Source organism: Centruroides sculpturatus, unplaced genomic scaffold, assembly GCF_000671375.1.
Source record: "Centruroides sculpturatus isolate CEXI.00-Female unplaced genomic scaffold, Cexi_2.0 scaffold305, whole genome shotgun sequence".
In the NCBI taxonomy this organism is placed as follows: Eukaryota; Metazoa; Arthropoda; class Arachnida; order Scorpiones; family Buthidae; genus Centruroides; species Centruroides sculpturatus.
In genome coordinates this window covers 337,388-355,108 of record NW_019384644.1, presented here as the reverse complement: position 1 = coordinate 355,108, position 17,721 = coordinate 337,388, and the positions used below count along the sequence as shown (strand labels likewise).

The 17,721-nt window shown below is 29.6% G+C and overlaps 1 protein-coding gene across 1 annotated transcript in view; it reads left to right on the top strand.

Annotated features, from left to right (window-relative positions):
• The window catches only part of LOC111626088 (myotubularin-related protein 9-like), a 66,758-nt gene that overhangs the window by 23,049 nt on the left and 25,988 nt on the right, over positions 1-17,721 (top strand). The window contains exons 6-8 of the mRNA XM_023369370.1: positions 4,439-4,686; positions 11,785-11,869; positions 12,586-12,655. Coding sequence (XP_023225138.1) covers positions 4,439-4,686; positions 11,785-11,869; positions 12,586-12,655 — 403 coding nt within the window. The remainder of the gene's footprint in view (positions 1-4,438; positions 4,687-11,784; positions 11,870-12,585; positions 12,656-17,721) is intronic.

Sequence of the window (17,721 nt, the reverse complement as noted above, 5' to 3'; positions counted from 1 at the left end):
CGATTGTTTGATTGTATTAACTTGATTCTTTAGATATCGAAAATTAAATAAAGAACATTATGTTAATTTAAGCGTACAGAAACGTTGCTGTTGTTTCAGCAAAGATCTTATTTTCACTTTACCGAGTGCCTAGTAGGTAATTTGCAGATTACCTAGATAATCTGCACATTACCTAGATAATTTGAGAAATAGAACAATTTTAGCAACTTTAACAGATCACGCTAGTTAATCTGCAGATTAGTTAGGTAATCAGTTAGGTAATCTGCAGATTAACGAGTTTCCGAGCTTTAGCGGTAACATATATATATATATATTAAATATTTTAATAAAATACAGAGAAAATGGAAAATATACCTTAAACAATGGTCATCAAGATATGTCTACAACTTAACTCTAATCAGAGAGAGAGTTTACATAAGTTTCTCTAATAATATGTCGGGTTATATGCCTCTTCTATCTATGTGGCAGGTTCGTACCTCCATTGATGGATACTGTTAACTGCCCCAAATAAGGGAAATTTACCCTTTTTATAGAAAAATTCCTCCAATCATGGCCTATGATTTGTATCACCTGATGGGATGATCAGATGTGTCATTCGGCCAGATGGTGTGAGAAAATCAAGGTAAGCTACAGTTTAAAGGAAGTTTATCTTCCTTTTTACTGTAAAAGTAAAACATTTGTCAGCTTTTAACAGGATGTTGCTTTATTTTTTGTGTCTTTTATTACATCTATATAAATATATATATAAAAATGGACATGTGTGTCCCTATATTTCACTTTTTAGCCAAAACTACACATCACACATGAATGGTGTTTGTATGTGGTAGTAGCCCCAAGTTTCCATTCGTGCACTATGGTGGTTGCGTCTCAATAGCTATAAGGGTGCATGAGATATGGGGGCTAAAAGTGGTTGATTTCGAAGATTTTAAAAATGTTCAAATCGTTTTAAATTCTAATTTGTATTCGAATTTGAATTTAATTTGAATTGGTTCGATTATAGAAAGATTGTAAATTTTTTGATTCTGATGAAACCGTGTTGTTGTTATTAAGCTGTTTCTTTGCAGACACACTAAGGTGACATATATCAACACTATTAAGCTGTTTCTTTGCAGACACACTAAGGTGACATATATCAACACTTGGCAACTTATTGACTATTTATTCAGTTGTACCCCAACTGAATAAATAGTCAATAAGTTGCCAAGTGTTGATATATGTCACCTTAGTGTGTCTGCAAAGAAAAAGATTGTAAATGTTCCAGAAAATTGATCAAATTGAAAATAGTTTATTTGACTGGACATAAAAATTCTCTAATTAGTCTGGAAATGGGGGACCTAATTCTTGCATTCTGTGCTATAAGGGTGTGGGAGATATGGGGTTGAAAGTGGTTCACTTCGAAGATGTGTAACAATGGAAGTGTCAGCAATGGAAGTGTTAACAATGGAAGTGTTGAGTAACAAAGGAAGTGTTATTATAAAGCGGCATGCAAGATTTACAGGCGGTTTTTGCATTTTTGTGGGAAATCGAACATATTTTTAGACTCACATAAAAATTCTCTAATTAGTCTGGAAACGGGGGACCTAATTCTTGCATTCTGTGAAAACAGGTAAGATTGGCTATAATGTAATTATCTTAATCTTCACTATCGTTACTTTTTGCCCAGCGAAGCGGGTCCTTGCAGCTAGTTAATTTAATAAAAATATTCCCAAAAATTTATCAGTATAAAGAAAATTTTTCCAAATAAAATTAAACTTACAGTTTAATTTATGGACGATCTTAGGACTATATGGCCTGTTCAGCACTTCACATCATTGTATGAATATGTTCAAAATTTGTTTTTCTACTATTTGACTATAAATGGCTTTAAAATAATTATTCAAATATTACAAAAACAAAACTATTCTTTCTTCATACCAGTTTTACTTACAATGATTTTACTTAAACTTTTAATAGTAATGCTATTTTAAGTGTTTCTGAATTTAAGATAAGATTTAAGAGAATTTAAGAAAGAAGAATTTAAGATTAGTTTGTAAATCTTGCTAAAAATTAGTAACTTGGATACTGTAATATACTGTTCATATATCAGAAATAATTGAAAAATGGAAATAATTTTGATGGTTTTTAGAAATATCAGAATATTTTATGGAAATAAAATAGTATTTTAAAAAATGATTAACGTAGCTAATTTTTAACAATTGTTTGAACCAGGAAGTATCTGGAAATCTTTATGCTTATGATTGTATATTTTGATGATATAAAATTGAAAGTTATTCATAAATAAGTGTATTGTTAGTTTTTTATTTTTCTGTAAAAATGAATTATTTTTTGAAACTGTCTACAGTGTGATATTTTTAATTATACTTGTAAAATCAGTATGGTATTTTTAATTATATTTGTGTCCATTTTGGATGTTTTTGTGAACTAGGACTAGTTATACTGAGGGAAAAGAAACATAATATCCAATTAAAATATATTTATTGTAACATAATCTTGTTACAGTAAAAATCAAGATTACGTTACAATGAATATATAATAATTGGAAATTGTTTTTCTCTCTTCCCTCAGTGTAACAACTCTTAGTTCACAAGATTGTCCCAAGTGGACACAAATATAATACAGTAAAACCCCACTTAACACGGGATGTGTTCCTAGATGACATAGCATTAAATGAAACAGCATTAAACATAGAGTGAATAGGAAAAGGAGAACACGCGACCAAAAATAAACAAATTTTACTTCAATTTTAAGTTGTTGTTATATTAATTTGCATAATAATATATGTTAAAAAAAAAAAACACAAACATATGCATACAGAAATATAAAGTTCATTTCTTGTGACGAAGGTTCTGGCTTTTCTAAAATTCTTGTTTTTTGCGATAAAGTCATGTAGTTTCATTTGTTGCTTTTTTTCCTTTCCTTAAGCAAATGTCAGTAGCAAGAGATCGCATCCAAAATGTTTTGCTTTTGCACTCTTTTTAAAATCTGGATCATTCGCTACAATTTGATCAACGATTTCGGTTATCGTTACCAAACTTTTACTAAGGAAATCTGTAGAGAAATTTTTTGGGTTCTTCGTTTTTAGAGTCTCTATTTTCCAGTTCTACACAAATTCCTTGTTCTGCTATAATAAGATTGTTGTTGGTAAGGTTCTCACTAGAAACTTGCAATAACTCCTTGTCTACATTGCCTAGTCCTGCTATATTGATTAGGTCAACAATTTGATCAACCTAATGATACAGCAATAGGCTCTTCTCGTTGAGAATTCTTGGATACCTTCAGCCATAACTTCTTCCACACTTCGTTCATGCATTTATCAGTTAATTCTTGTCAAACAAAGTTGATATTTCCTATGGCATTCATGATGTACTTTTTCCCAAACTTGCACAAAACACAGATTTAAGGAAAGTACAGCACTACGACAAATTGCCACATTTTGCTGATTCGTTTATGTTCGTAAATAATTGTATTATATACGAATTAATAAAATGCCATGATGATTTAAATCAGTTTAAATTTTGAGGTTTTTTCAGGCTTTGAGCAGACTGCTCAAAGCCTGAAAAAACCTCAAAATCGTTATATCGAATCAGCATTAAGCATGGTCTTACTGTATAAGTAATTAAGGACAAGAATGGTATTTTTAAATAAATTTTTATTTAATGTTTGATATGGATGAAAATTATTCTATTAAATGAAGAGTTAAATTTGTTTTTATTGTTAAATTTGTTAAAAAAACTGCAGTGAAATATTATGTTATTATTTGATAAGAATATTAATTAAATAAAATTTTGCAATACAGAAGTTGATTTTATAATAATTTCTGATAAATTTTCTAATAAATGCAAATATACAGTTAAATTAATTCTTTGTATCAGAAACATACCAAACCTTTTTCACAAACATGGAAGTAAAATTATAGAATTGTTTTAAAATGGTTGAATATACTATGACATTTTCAATACTATAAAAAAAAAAAAAAACATTAAATGCTTTATCAAATAACTCTTTTTATGTTTAATGTATCTTATTATATTAAAACGTTTGGGATTCATTAGATCATTATAAACCAGAATTATTCCAGATTTTCTCTGTTTTTATAGTTAAATATTTTGTAGTTAAAAGCCTGTCTTACAGAAAACTTAAACAGGAATTTTTACTGATATTAATTTAAAATATTTTCAAACTTTATTTATTTAGACTGAAGATATTATTTTATTTAATCAAATAATTAATTTGGTATTTTAAATTTTGAAATTTCAAATCTGTGTAATAAAAATGAGTTTTTATTTCATTTAATTTTAATTAAAAAATATGTAATAGATATATATATAATTAAAAATTATTGTTACTTTAAAGTTTTTGATTCAACATAGCATGTTAAAAAATTTGTTATAAAATTGCTTACATCATTAAAAAAATTTAAAATTTTCTATATTCTTAGGGTCATCTGTTTTAGTTCATGGAGCAGAAGGAACTGATGCAACTTTACAGATATGTTCCTTAGCTCAAGTAATATTAGATCCAGACTGCAGGACAGTTCGAGGTTTTGAAGCTTTAATTGAAAGAGAATGGTTGCAAGCAGGTCATCCATTTTCTACAAGATGTCACCATGGAGCTTATGCTCCAACAAATGTCCGCACAAAAGATCAAAGCCCAACATTTCTTATGTTTTTAGATTGTGTTTTTCAGGTATGTATAATTTTATTTTTATAGAATTGCACTATTTTTAAATGCTGGAATGGTCTTTCTTTATAATTTATATATCTATTCTGAAAATTTTGTATTTATGATGGAATTATTTACAATTTAGTTACCACAAAGAAAAAATTAAATTGGTTTAAATAGAATAAGAAAGATAGAATAAAGAATATAGATAAAATAAGAATAAGAAAAATATCTAATTTAATAACTACAGCTGTCAACAAAATCAGTTTTTGATAAAACTAACTAAACAGTTTTTAGCAACAGTTTTAGCAAGAACTGAAAATTGGTTTCAAAACTAGTTTTGAATAGTCAATGAAATTAATATAATTGTGTTTACTTGATATAACTTGGCAATAAAATATTTTTCAATTTAAGATAATTCCACATAAATGATATACTACCAGAAAATTTCAATATAACATTAATTTGTACTGTAAGTGACACCAATTTACTATACTTCTTGAAAATAATGCCATGCATCATTTGATTTGTGTAAATGTTAAAACTAAAATTATCATGAAAATGGGCATGTGAATTAATTTTAAAACAATAAAATTTTCAAGTGCTATTTGTTAATTAGACTCCAACATTTACCAGCATTGAAGAATCATTGGTCTTTTTTGGCAGGAATAATATGCAATAGAGACATATTGATGAATCTTGGCTAATATTTACTGTATTAACGTTTAAAAACCCTATTTTTACCGAAACAGGGTTTTGCTGAAATCAATTTTGAGAATTTTCAGCTTTTGGAACTAATAACAACATATCAAGCATCACTATTTGCTGTACTTTTTTAAAGCATTTCTAAGTTTCAGTTGCAGACTTGAATTTTTGTATGCTTAGGTTTTAAATATTGAAAGGAAAATGAAAATTTTAATTTTTCGGTTTAAATGATAAGAAAGTCAATTTTTTATATTAGAGATGATACTTATTTGTTGAGCTGTAGGATTGAAATTTCCAGTTTCAAAGTAAAATAAATGCAAAAAACTACATTTTCTTAAGTATTTTAAAAAGATATTTTATAAATTATGTTATAAAAGTACTTTTTTGACACTGCATTTTTATGTTATAATCAATACTGGATTTATATATGCATAGAGTAACTACACCAGTAATTGACATTCTTAGAATGTTTTAGGTTTAATATGTTGAGAAACACTTCAACATATGAACTTCTTTTATACAGAAAGTCATATTGAAAGATAAACTTTTACTTTATTGATAGCTAGTTCAGAAATATTAGAAACAATTACTTTTCTGGGAAAATTTTTTTGCTAATTTAAGAGAATTAAATAAAGCTATTAAAGGAAACCAAATGATAATTAATGAAAGAAACATTTTCAGACCCTTATTTGGACAAACTTCAGTTTGCAGTAATGTTTGAAATGAATACAAGGTATATGTAGTGTTTTGTAGTGTTTCTGAAGATTTTGAAAATTTAAAATTTAAATGTAAACTTATATTAAATAAAAAAAATTAAGTCAGATGTAATTAGTATAAAAGTAAACAAATGGAAAAGTGAAAATAAAGAAAATAAAAATTAAAGTAAAGTTAATATAACATGTAAAAATACATAAATGAAATATAATAAAATACAGTGACTGGCAATCAAGCTGACAGCCATATTGACTTGGCCTGAAGAAAGAAAGAGCTACATTTAAGGTGTGGGGACAGTTCAAGTATTTTACTGCAGTAAGAAAAGACTGTGGAATTGATCTGCCAGATGAAGGCAGATGATAGATATTGCATAGCATGCACATTAGCTTGGAGAGGCAGCATATGTAAGACTGTTCCAGTATTCTAAGTTGTGCTTCATGAATTCTTTATGCATTAATCCCAGAGTGTTCTGATCTTATGCCCATTGTGCTTTAAAAATATTTAAATAATAATGACCATACAAACAATTTTGGGTCATTTTATGTCTTTTATTCTTTTTCAAAATTCAGTTAGAGACAGATGGTAGACAACTTGAAGATAAAAATAATTCATTAAAATTTGATAAACAATATGACATTAAAGACACTTGCTTAATACACCCAATGTCGACATTTTGTTTCAGGATCTGGTGCCAACTACACAGCACTAAAATTTTTAACAATATCAATTAGGTCATAGTTGTATTTAAACAATGAAAAAAGCCATTCTTGGTTTATGTAATTATGTAAATATTGTCTAATTTCCAAATTTTCACCAGGGAACTCCAGAATGGTTTTTTATTAGGTGTATTAATTACCATATTTACTCAAATATAAGACAATCTGGCATATAGGACGAAGTGTGACTTTAAAGATCAAAATAAAGAAAATTAGATCTATTAATACAGTTCTAATTTTATTTCATTTAATAACAAATAAAATATCAAATGCACACATTGTCCCACAAAAATCTTGTAAAATCGACAACATAATATGTTTATGTAAAACTGGACAATTGGGAACTTTTTTGCTAATTCTTAACAATCGAATTCACTCTTTGTCGATTATACTTATGAGTTTCTTCGAATTCTGATTTCTAAATAATCATTTGTTTTCATGTGGGAATGAATTAAAACTTATATCGGGCTCCCATGTAATTTTGGAATTCAATTCAAAAGCTTTGCTTTTCCTATGGCTATTCATCTTTACTCCTGACAATACACAAGAATGATTGAAACGATTCAGATAAAATACTTTCACTTTTAAACACCAGATGAGAATCTGGTAAAAAATGCGAATACACAGTTTACAAAAATTATACAAAAATGAAAAGAATCCTTCGCTTGTGCGTATAGGATGACCTAGGTTTTTGAAGTAGTGAATAATGGATAAAAACCTCGTCTTATATGCGAGTAAATATGATATGTGTTTTTTATGTCATATTGTCAGTTAAAATTTAATTAAGAATTGTTTTTATCTTTAAGTTGTCTACCATCTGTCTGTGGCTGGATTTCAAAAAAGAATAAAAGATTTTAATTGACCCAAAATTGTATGGTCATTATTATTTAAATATGAAAGTAAATCTTGGCACTATACAATTTATGTAAAAAGTATATTATTTGAGATGTTTTCCTTACTACTGTGTTTGTTATTTTTGTGCCTAGATTTCTAGTAGTAGAGCTGATATAATAATAGCTGAGTCTCCTTGGTAAATTTTATGATATTATATACTTTTATTATTTCTGTAATTCCATGCACTTTTTTTATCTCTTCTCAAGATCAATATGAGAGAAGAAAGATGTTTTACCACCAAATGGCCTCAATGTACTGTCTGAACAATTTGTAAGGTACCCTGTAACTGGTGTACTGGCATCTGCTTGATGGTATTTCTATATACTGGTTTTCTTTTTGCAAGTTATCTTTTACCCACAGTGCCTTTTTTTTATTTTCTCTTTGACAATATTTTTTGTGCATGATGACAACTTAACACTTAATTTTGTTCCAGAATGTACGGATTTTCTAATAACTTCATTTTTCATAATGGTTTTTATTGTAGAATTTGTTCAAACCAAAATGTTTATCTATAAGATATTGAATTTTCTCCAGTTACAAGACAATCCAAAATTTGAATTTTGTATTCAAGGAGATAGGTGTCTGGAAAAAAATCTCACAAAGTATTTCAGGCTCTAGTCAATACGAACTTCTGATGGAAACCAGAAGTCATGTTATTTCAATTCAAAAATTTCCCCTGAATGATGTTAGATGACTGGCACGACTCTATTGTTAAAGGAAAAGTATGATGTATAGAGGCAAGCCACTACTAATTTGAGGTGGAGAGCACATGTTTTAAATTAAATAAATTAAAAATACGATTAAAAATTGCAGCCTGACATTGTGACGATATCACTATAAATAATTGCTCATTGTAAAGTAAAAATTTTAGCAAAAGCCAAGCTGGATGGATTGAAGACAGCAACAAAGTTTTCATTTTATCTGGGGCTCTGAAAACAAAAACATCTATTAAATATTGAAAAAAGCAGGTAATTCTGGACAGAACAGATATGCAAAGAGGAAGAGCGGAGGATTATTGCAAAAATTCTTCATTTTCCTTGATGAATCATGCTTCATTCTTTTTCACTTGATTATTGGTAATGATGGATTTTATACCAGTGATATTTCTTCATGTACAAATTAAATTTTCTTAGATAAAAGAAATTTGAGGGCAAAGTTTTGGTTTGTTGCAATGGAATCAAAAGGATTGATTCAAGCACTAATCAGAAAATTAAGTTTTGCTATCAATGCCTAGTGAAATTTAAATGAATGTTTACAATGTTGCCTGATTCCTTACATTAAAAATAATTATTCTCAAGCAGAATGTCTTCAGGTCAGATCAAGCAAGTTTCCACAATGCCAAAACTGTAATGTACTGTATTATCTACAACAAGAAAACTTGCCTTTATTAAAAAGGTGGACAACCCTGCAGATAAACCAGAAATAAGGGCAGTTAAGGACTTTAGGACAATTCTCAAGGTACCTGTTTACAAAAATGAGTGGAAGGAGAAAAAAAATCAACTGACAAATTGCATTAAGTATTGTCTAAAAACTTGGACTAAAGATTTTGTATAGAAACTTTACTGCACATCTAAAATTGAATTGACTACATTTGATGATGGGGGCTTGTAGAATTTCAAAAATAAAAGATAATGTACAGCTTTTCATCACCTTTCAAATGAATATTTAGTTCATAGAGTTTTCTTTTTAAAATGGAAACACTATTTTACATAAATGTGTGTAAATTTTTTTCTAGATTTTCTGTTTACAATGTCAGATAATTCAGCTAAATTATTTGACATTGTAGTAGATTTACAAAAATTTTTTCAGTTGTAGTTAATAAATCAATTTTGTCTAATTTATAATTTTTTAATAAATTTATATCATTTAACCAAATAATGTTTTTGAAATGTGAATAAAAATGCTTGTATTTTTTGTTTAAAACAATTTTATTCATCAAAATATTAATCTTCACATTCAATTACACTTTCCCAATGGGAAGGCAGTTTGAAAATACTATTTTTAGCATTAAAAATTGATTTACTTTCTCTCTTGTAGTTGTGTATTTGTAAATTGTTTTCCACATATATGATTACATTTTTTTTTTTTTTTTTTACTTTGGATAATCTGACAGAGATAAGTCAGCAGAATAGGAAGGATGAGGTAAAATTTCTCGCTCCAATTGCATTATTTTGTTTTTTGTAATTTCTGCAATGTCTGGGTGAGCAGTACCTTGTATAAACAAAAACACCTTGATTTACCAAAGATGACATTTTAGCCTTAATTTGTAACGTATTCTTTGTAGCTGCTCACTGTACAAATCTGCTGTGAGAGTGACCAATGTTCAAGTACTCATGATGAACAATACCCCCTCAAAGTACACCAAATACATAGAAAGATTTTTTCAGGAATCATTTAAATCTATACTAATATTATAAAGTGGTAATGTTTGTAAGTATGTAAGTAAGTTTGTATGCAGCAGGTAATCTCTGAAATTACTCATCCGATTTCAAAAATTCTTTCACCAATATTTAGAATGGAACTTCAGGATGGACATAGGCTGTATATTATTCCGTTAAACATTCATATAAATTAAAAGATATAATCTAGGTTAAGGCTTTTATGTCCAACAGATGGCGCTATGAGTACGACACCCTAAGTTTGCTTTTCTGTGAGGCATTATGCTTTTCTGTGAAAATGAACTAAAGCAGATCATCATCTATCTATTTATATAAATAAAAATGTAATGTTCGTTTGTTCCTACCAATTTTTTTGAAATTTTGACGCAACGCTGCATTCGAATATGCACGTGTTTTTATATAATATACATGTCGAAATTCAACTCCACTGAAGGGAGATGGTTAGGATTAAGGCTTACCATGAAGAACTTGGCTTCTATTATACACTAACAGAATGTACACTAAGAAGAACTTTTTCGAAAAATTTCTCCCCCCACGGGGGAAGTGTTATAAATTTATAATAGATACATTTTGAGCTACAACAACGTGTGGCGGGGTCTGCTAGTCATTTATAAAAACGTTATTTTCAAACTACCTTCCTGTTGAGAAAGTGTAATTGAATTTTGAAGAATAAAATTATTTTAAACAAAAATTACAAGCATTTTTATTTAAAAAAATGACATTATTTGGTTCCCTGATATAATTCATACAAATCTTAATTTTTATTTGATGTTTCTTCAGTTAAACACCAAATATCTGATTTTTAGAAAAACTATTTCATGTTGGAAGAAACACAATCATACTAACAAATCCTTCAAACTAAATTAAATTAATTCTTTTTACCTCTATTTTTAGTATTAAAGCTTTTTTATTTCTTTATTGTCTACTTGGATCTTGTTTATTAATAGGATTTATTATGTTGGTGTAATTTCTGATTAGCAAAGAGAGGAAATCTTAGTCAAAAGTCAAAACAAACTATCTTTATTTTCACCTGGTTGACTTTTACGATTGAAATAAATCATCCATAGGTTACTAATACTTATGGTTAAAAAAGTTTAATACCACTTTAATACTAAAAATGTTTAAATAAACTTTAATAAATACAAAGATTAATCTATAAAAACAAAACACTGAGAGTTTTAATGGCTAAAGTCTGAAAGCAATGACAATGACACCTGGTTGATAGGAAAGTTGGTGCAATTTTTTTTCATTCCTTGTTCTATTAGTTTTCATTAAAGTAAACCCGACAAAAAGCACAAAATAATTTGAAAATTTCAATATTCTAAAATTTGTGGGCAGATTTGAGACATGTGTGCTTACTTGAATGAAAAAAATATCAAATAATGAAATTTACACTAAAAATTTTGAAATTTTGTATGGAGGATTTTCAAAACCACATTAGAACAAAGCAGGAAATTGTGTATGAGGGATATCCCAATTTTCAAACTGTGTTGTACAGTATATGGGATACCTGTACAGTACAATATATTATATATTATTGAATAAATTTATTTTTTATGTGAAACAAATATATTGATTTATAAAGCCAAATTTCAATTCATAAAATTACAGATACTTTAAAATGTTAATGGTTCAAAAATATCTTGTAGCTTTTAAGCAAATGTAATATGAGTGATGATATCTTTTTATTTTAGATCCACCAACAATTTCCATGTTCCTTTGAATTTAATGAACAATTTCTAATAATGCTTTTTGAACATAGTTATGCATCACAATTTGGTAAGTTATTTAAATAAAGTTTTTCAGAGTAAATTATTATTATTATTGTTAGTATTGTTATTTTTGTAAGAAATTAATATATAATTTAAAATAAAATTATTTTTAAAAATTTTATTGTCATTTATTTTTGTTAAATGTCACACTTTATTGGGCTGCAATTTGAAAAAATTGTAGACCTATAAATTTTCACTATTGTCTGTCTGTTCTTCCTTAATCTTGAGGATGATGTTAAATGAAATTGATACCAGATATGGAAAGATTAGGGGCAGAAGGCCCCGATTAACTATATATGAACTTATGGTGCAAACCGGAAGTCATATTATTTCAGTTCAAAAATTTCCCCTGAACAGAGTTAGATAGATGACTAGTATGACTCTATTGTTAACAGAAAAATGATGATGTTCAGAAACAAGACATACCAAAATCAACACTACAAATCAATTATTTATTATGACATCCTGACAATGCCAGGCTGCAATTTTTAATCATATTTTAAACTAAATAAATTTAAAATATGATTAAAAATTACAGCCTGGCATTGTGAGGCTGTCACAATAAATAATTGCTTGTTACATTTATATTTTACAAGAATAAGATATGTTATAATTGAAATATTTCAATAGTAGTAAGTATGTAAAATTATTTTTTTGCACTAAAACTCTATTTTGCAATTTATATAATTAAAACATCTGATATTTGATATTTATACTTTATAGGAACATTTTTGGGAGATTGTGACAAGGACAGGAAAAATCTTAAGTTATCTGAAAGGACTGTTTCATTATGGTAAGCATTTAAAAATATATTTTTTGTTATTATAAAAATTCATGTAAAGTTATATAAGCGAGATCTAATTAAATTGTATATATGAGTTTCAAATTAAATTGCATATATATATATGTGTGTGTGTGTGTGTGTGTGTGTGTGTAAATTCTTCAATTTTATTTTATTTCTGTTGTATAGTTTACTGTTGTCTGCTTTTGTTCCTAGACCAAGAATGTTTTTTTTTGTCTTCTGTGTAATCATGAGAGCTCTCATTTTTCATGAGTCATTTATACATGAAGACGGACTTTTTGTTCTCTAATGTCTTTTGACCTGGGATAAAACAGATGGTTAGGGATATACCAATCAAAAATGGCACCTAGGGCACATATCAAAATTGTGCCCCTTCGTAAATTATCTTAATATAAAAAACAGATACATTAAATAAAACAGTCATAAATCTTACTTGCAAAACATATTTATTTTCTATTTTATAACAAAATTGAGTCCGTAAATCCTTTACACTTACAATTGCATCTTCCTGGCCTTCTACAATGCAGACATATCAATGATGTTTTCGAAATCAGTTTTTTCCGTTTCTTCTTGCTCTACACTGAGCAAAGCTAGGTCGCATGACCTTTCTTGACCCATTGTAGCTCTCAAATATGAAAGTATTAATTTTAACTTGCTGAAAGATCGCTCACAACTTGTGATGGATACTGCAGTTGTGAGCAGAATTTGAATGGAAATGCACAGATTCAGAAATACACTTTCATCTCGTACTGCACAATAAATTCAAGTAGCTCTTCACATTTCTTTATGTTGGTGTTTTTTCTTGAAGATATTATCATTCGAACGTTCAATATTTCTTTGTATAACTGTTCCCCGTTAACATCGCAACCATAGAAATCTCCAAATTCTTTACATTTCTTTTTTAAATTGTTGCAGTCGTCAGTGCCATAACAGTGTTTTAACATCTAGAAGAAATCCAAATCTGGTGTCAGTTTCATGCAAACGAGTAAACCTTTCACTCATTTCACACACAATATGATCCAGTGATCCCTTCATTACTTGTTCCATTTCTTCTTTAGCCGTCAACTCTGCATTCAACTCTCTCCAGCCATACATTTTTTTTGCCTTTGACGCCTTTTCATGGCTACATCCCATTCCTGGCAAAGATTGAATTCTCTTTTTAATGCCTCATTAACTAACCTCTCTCCTTCATTTGAAAAATAGTCTTGGAGGGCTTTTATGTCCAAGGCAGCATTATGAAAATTCATACTAAGGTCCTGGAGCCGCTTTTGGACACGGTCAATGGAAGTGAGTACATTGTTCTAAAATCCTAACAATGTCAGAAAATCGTAGGACAACATGTGATTATGAAGAAGTCTGGCCTCACTTCTTGTTTCAGTGGTTTGATTGCTATCTTCTGTCATATCTTGGAGAAGGTTCAGCATATCTTCAAGATATTTGTGAACTGGCTTTACTGCTTCTACCCTTGCACTCCATCTTGTTTTGGACTCTGATTTTACAACTACAGGCACGCATTTTTTGAGTTTTTCCCAGTGCAGAGTGGAATGAGTAAAGAATACGTAAAGAGCTTCAATAGTTCCGAAAAACATGACTATTAAAGTGTCCTGCTTGGCTGCATGTACACCGACCAAATTGAGTGAATGATTATCGCAATTCACAAATATCGCCAGATTATTCTTTTTGCTTATTCTTTGGTGTACTTCAGTTCGGTGCCCAGCCATCACAGCAGCATTGTCATAACATTGTGAACGACAATCCTGTAGATCCATATCATCTTTCCTTAGCTGTTTAAATATTTCATAAACTGAACTTCCAGTGTCCTTTTGACTTATCTGGATGAAACCAAGAAAGGACTCTCTAACGCAGACTGATTTTCTCTCAAAATCAACCTCTACATATCTTGCTACTTCTGACATCTGCTCATGATGTGCCTGATCAGGCGTCGAGTCAAACATGAGACTGTAATATTTTGATTTGCAAATACTTCGCAATAAAGTTTTGCAAACAGTGGTCGCCATCAGATGAATGAACTCATTTTGAATTTGAGGTGAAAAGTAAGATGTGGTTCTGGGATTATTTTTAACATGAGTGAGATGGTTATTCATAATGTGGTCGAATATGGCCAAGAGTTTTATTAATCCAAAGAAATTACCAACATTGCTAGATTCGGTTGCATCGCATGTAGTGAGTGACTCCCTGTGACCTCATAATGCAAGATTTGAGAAGCAACAAATTTGATACAGTGAAGGATTCTTTTTATTATGTTATACCAATTTTGTTTTTCTGTCTCGATCTGGGTTTGAAGTTCAGCATCAATGATCCCTTTATTAGCTGAAAAATTTATTTCCATTTCCTTTCACTGAGTGAAACACTCACGATGGTTCTTTGCATTTTCATGTGTAGTGAGCCTTTCAGGTGCTTTCCAGTGGGTAAATCCATCTTTGTGCTTTAATGAAGATGTCTTATCTTTTCACAATTAGATAATCAAACAGATGCAAAAAGCCACTTTAAAATTTTAGTCGGGCAATAGACTAGCCACGAGTGATTCACTTTTTTACCTCAATTTCTTAGTTTCTTCTTAAACCAACTTTTGTTCATACAATGGTTATTTGTTGGCAAGAAAAGACCTTCAGCAGTATTTTGAAAATATTTTGAACCCAATTTAATTATTTCTGTTTTTAAATAATCTGACAGAATTGCTTTCCCTGTATTCTTATCAAACTCAAGAAGTTATAAAAAAAAGTATCACCTTTCAAACACTCCAGCAAATTATTTAATACTGTAAAAATGTTTTTGACCATCTTTAATGGTCTTTGTCAGTTAAACGAATAATAATAAAAAGAACATTAAAGAAATAGAACATAAGGAAATTAAAATTACAAAAAAATAATAAGTGTGCTTTTGTTAAAAAAAAAAAAATACAATGATGAGCACTTGGGAGCATAAAATTTTTTGCAAAAATTATAGTTTATCATCATAAAGTGATTTCCATGCTGCAGACAAAGACTCAGCGTCTCTATGATTAATACACTTTGTTTTTACTTGTGCTTTATATATTTCCAGTTTTTCAAGGTGTTTGATAGTGTGTCTGCTAGTCATTGGTCTCATAATGGAAGCTTGTTCTCATAGAATGTTAACATCATGTTGGTTAGCATTAGTTGCTAAAACTGTATTATCCATGTTTTTGCTGATAGAGTACTTGTGTTCTTTGATTTTTTGTCCCAAGTTTTGCAAGGTAGCACCTACATGGACACTATCAGAACCAAATTGAAGGTCTTTAATTGGTATGGAGTAAATGCCTGATACAGCATTCCTGAGTAACCTGTAAACTGTAGGATTATGACAATAAATGATGCGTAAATTATTGAAGTTTGCAATATCATTCATCATTTTCCTTAAGAACAGGTAATAGTTGAGTACCGCCATACATTTATTGTTAATTATGGGAGAATGGTTGGTTTTATTTTGAAATGTTGCGATGAGTTTTGTACGATATTCCTTTGGTAACCATTTTGCTCTGCTATTTGGATAATGTAATTCAATTCCTTGTAAATGTGAGATCCGAATAGTCCCTGGGTCTAATTAACAATTTAAATATAAAGTTACAATTTTGAAGTGAAATATTCTTTCATTTTGGGTGTGAAAATATAATTTTTCTAACGTGGGAAAGCTGATAAAAGAGTCACTTCCTTTAACGGAAGTAGACACATCCTTTTGTTTTCCATTTATCTATTACAAAATCTCACCACCCTGGGAATTGTCGACCCCTCAATAATTCCCCTTTCCCTCTGTTCATGTGAGAGAATACAAAAATGCTGATTGGTCATAAATCAGGAGATATAGTCAAAAATCTACATGATTCAAGGAGTGCGTCAGATCTCATAGAGAAGAGACGTAGTCCATACAGTCTCCCTAAGGCCAACGCTCTTAGTTGTATCCAATTGAGTATAAAAATGAGTTAATTTAGGAGAAAAGAAGAACCTTTTAATAATGTGACAAATCCAGACCTCTCCATGAAACGAGGTATGATCATAGAATACAGATGAAGATAAAGACAAAGCACACTTTGAGGTAGAATGATTATCAATGAATTTGTGAGCTCTCTCCCTCTCACGTATATTTTAATTGAATCCATACTCTCTCTCAATCGGAAATATATAATTATTGAACATTTCAATTTTGTGAAATTTTGTTTACTTTTGTTTGATTAAATTCTTTTATTATTTGTTAAAAGATGTCTCTCAATTATCTGAATCAAATCCATAAGATATCTACACTTTTTAAAATACAATTTTAGAATACGCGGATTAACACGCATGGTTTAAATTTAAACTGGTGTCGGGAATCCTGACATAGGAACGAAGAATTGTGAAATCCTATAGTTCCACTTTAGATATATTCAAACTGTAAGTCCCTCTGCCCTTGAATTTTCTCAGATTAGGAAAAGCCATTCTTTTTGACGACCTGAGAACTAGTTTCACCAACTAGCCGCCGAATAAGTGGTACTAACAATCCTAGAGAAAGGTATCCCTGGCTAATCTCACATAAGTATCACATATATTTGTACAATGAGTGTAGGCTTGCTCGATCCAAGAGCAGAAAGCTCTTCAACAGATCTCAGGCACTTTAAAGTGCCTGAGATCTGTTGAACAATTTGGGATGATGGTGTTATTTAAGCCTGGTTTTCAGTAGATGTTGGTCCATATTTCACCTTTTTTGCATGTGATATTAATATCAAGGAAAATGGACATTATTATAGCTTTCTTGGTCAAATTGCAACGTTAAACCATAGTTATTATTACTGATGTCATTTAAGAAACATAGGGTATTGAGATTATTTTTCCATAGAATGACTACATCATCAATGTAACTAGAGTAAAGAATAATATCTTTCTGGAATTTTGGTAATAAAGTATTTTCTAGTTGACGTAAAACCAAATCACATAGTATAGGCAACATAGGGCTGCCCATTGAAACTTCTCTACTTTGCAGAAAACATTGCCTTCAAATTTGGAGAAAGATGTATGACATATTAAATCCGTAAGTTCCAGGATGTG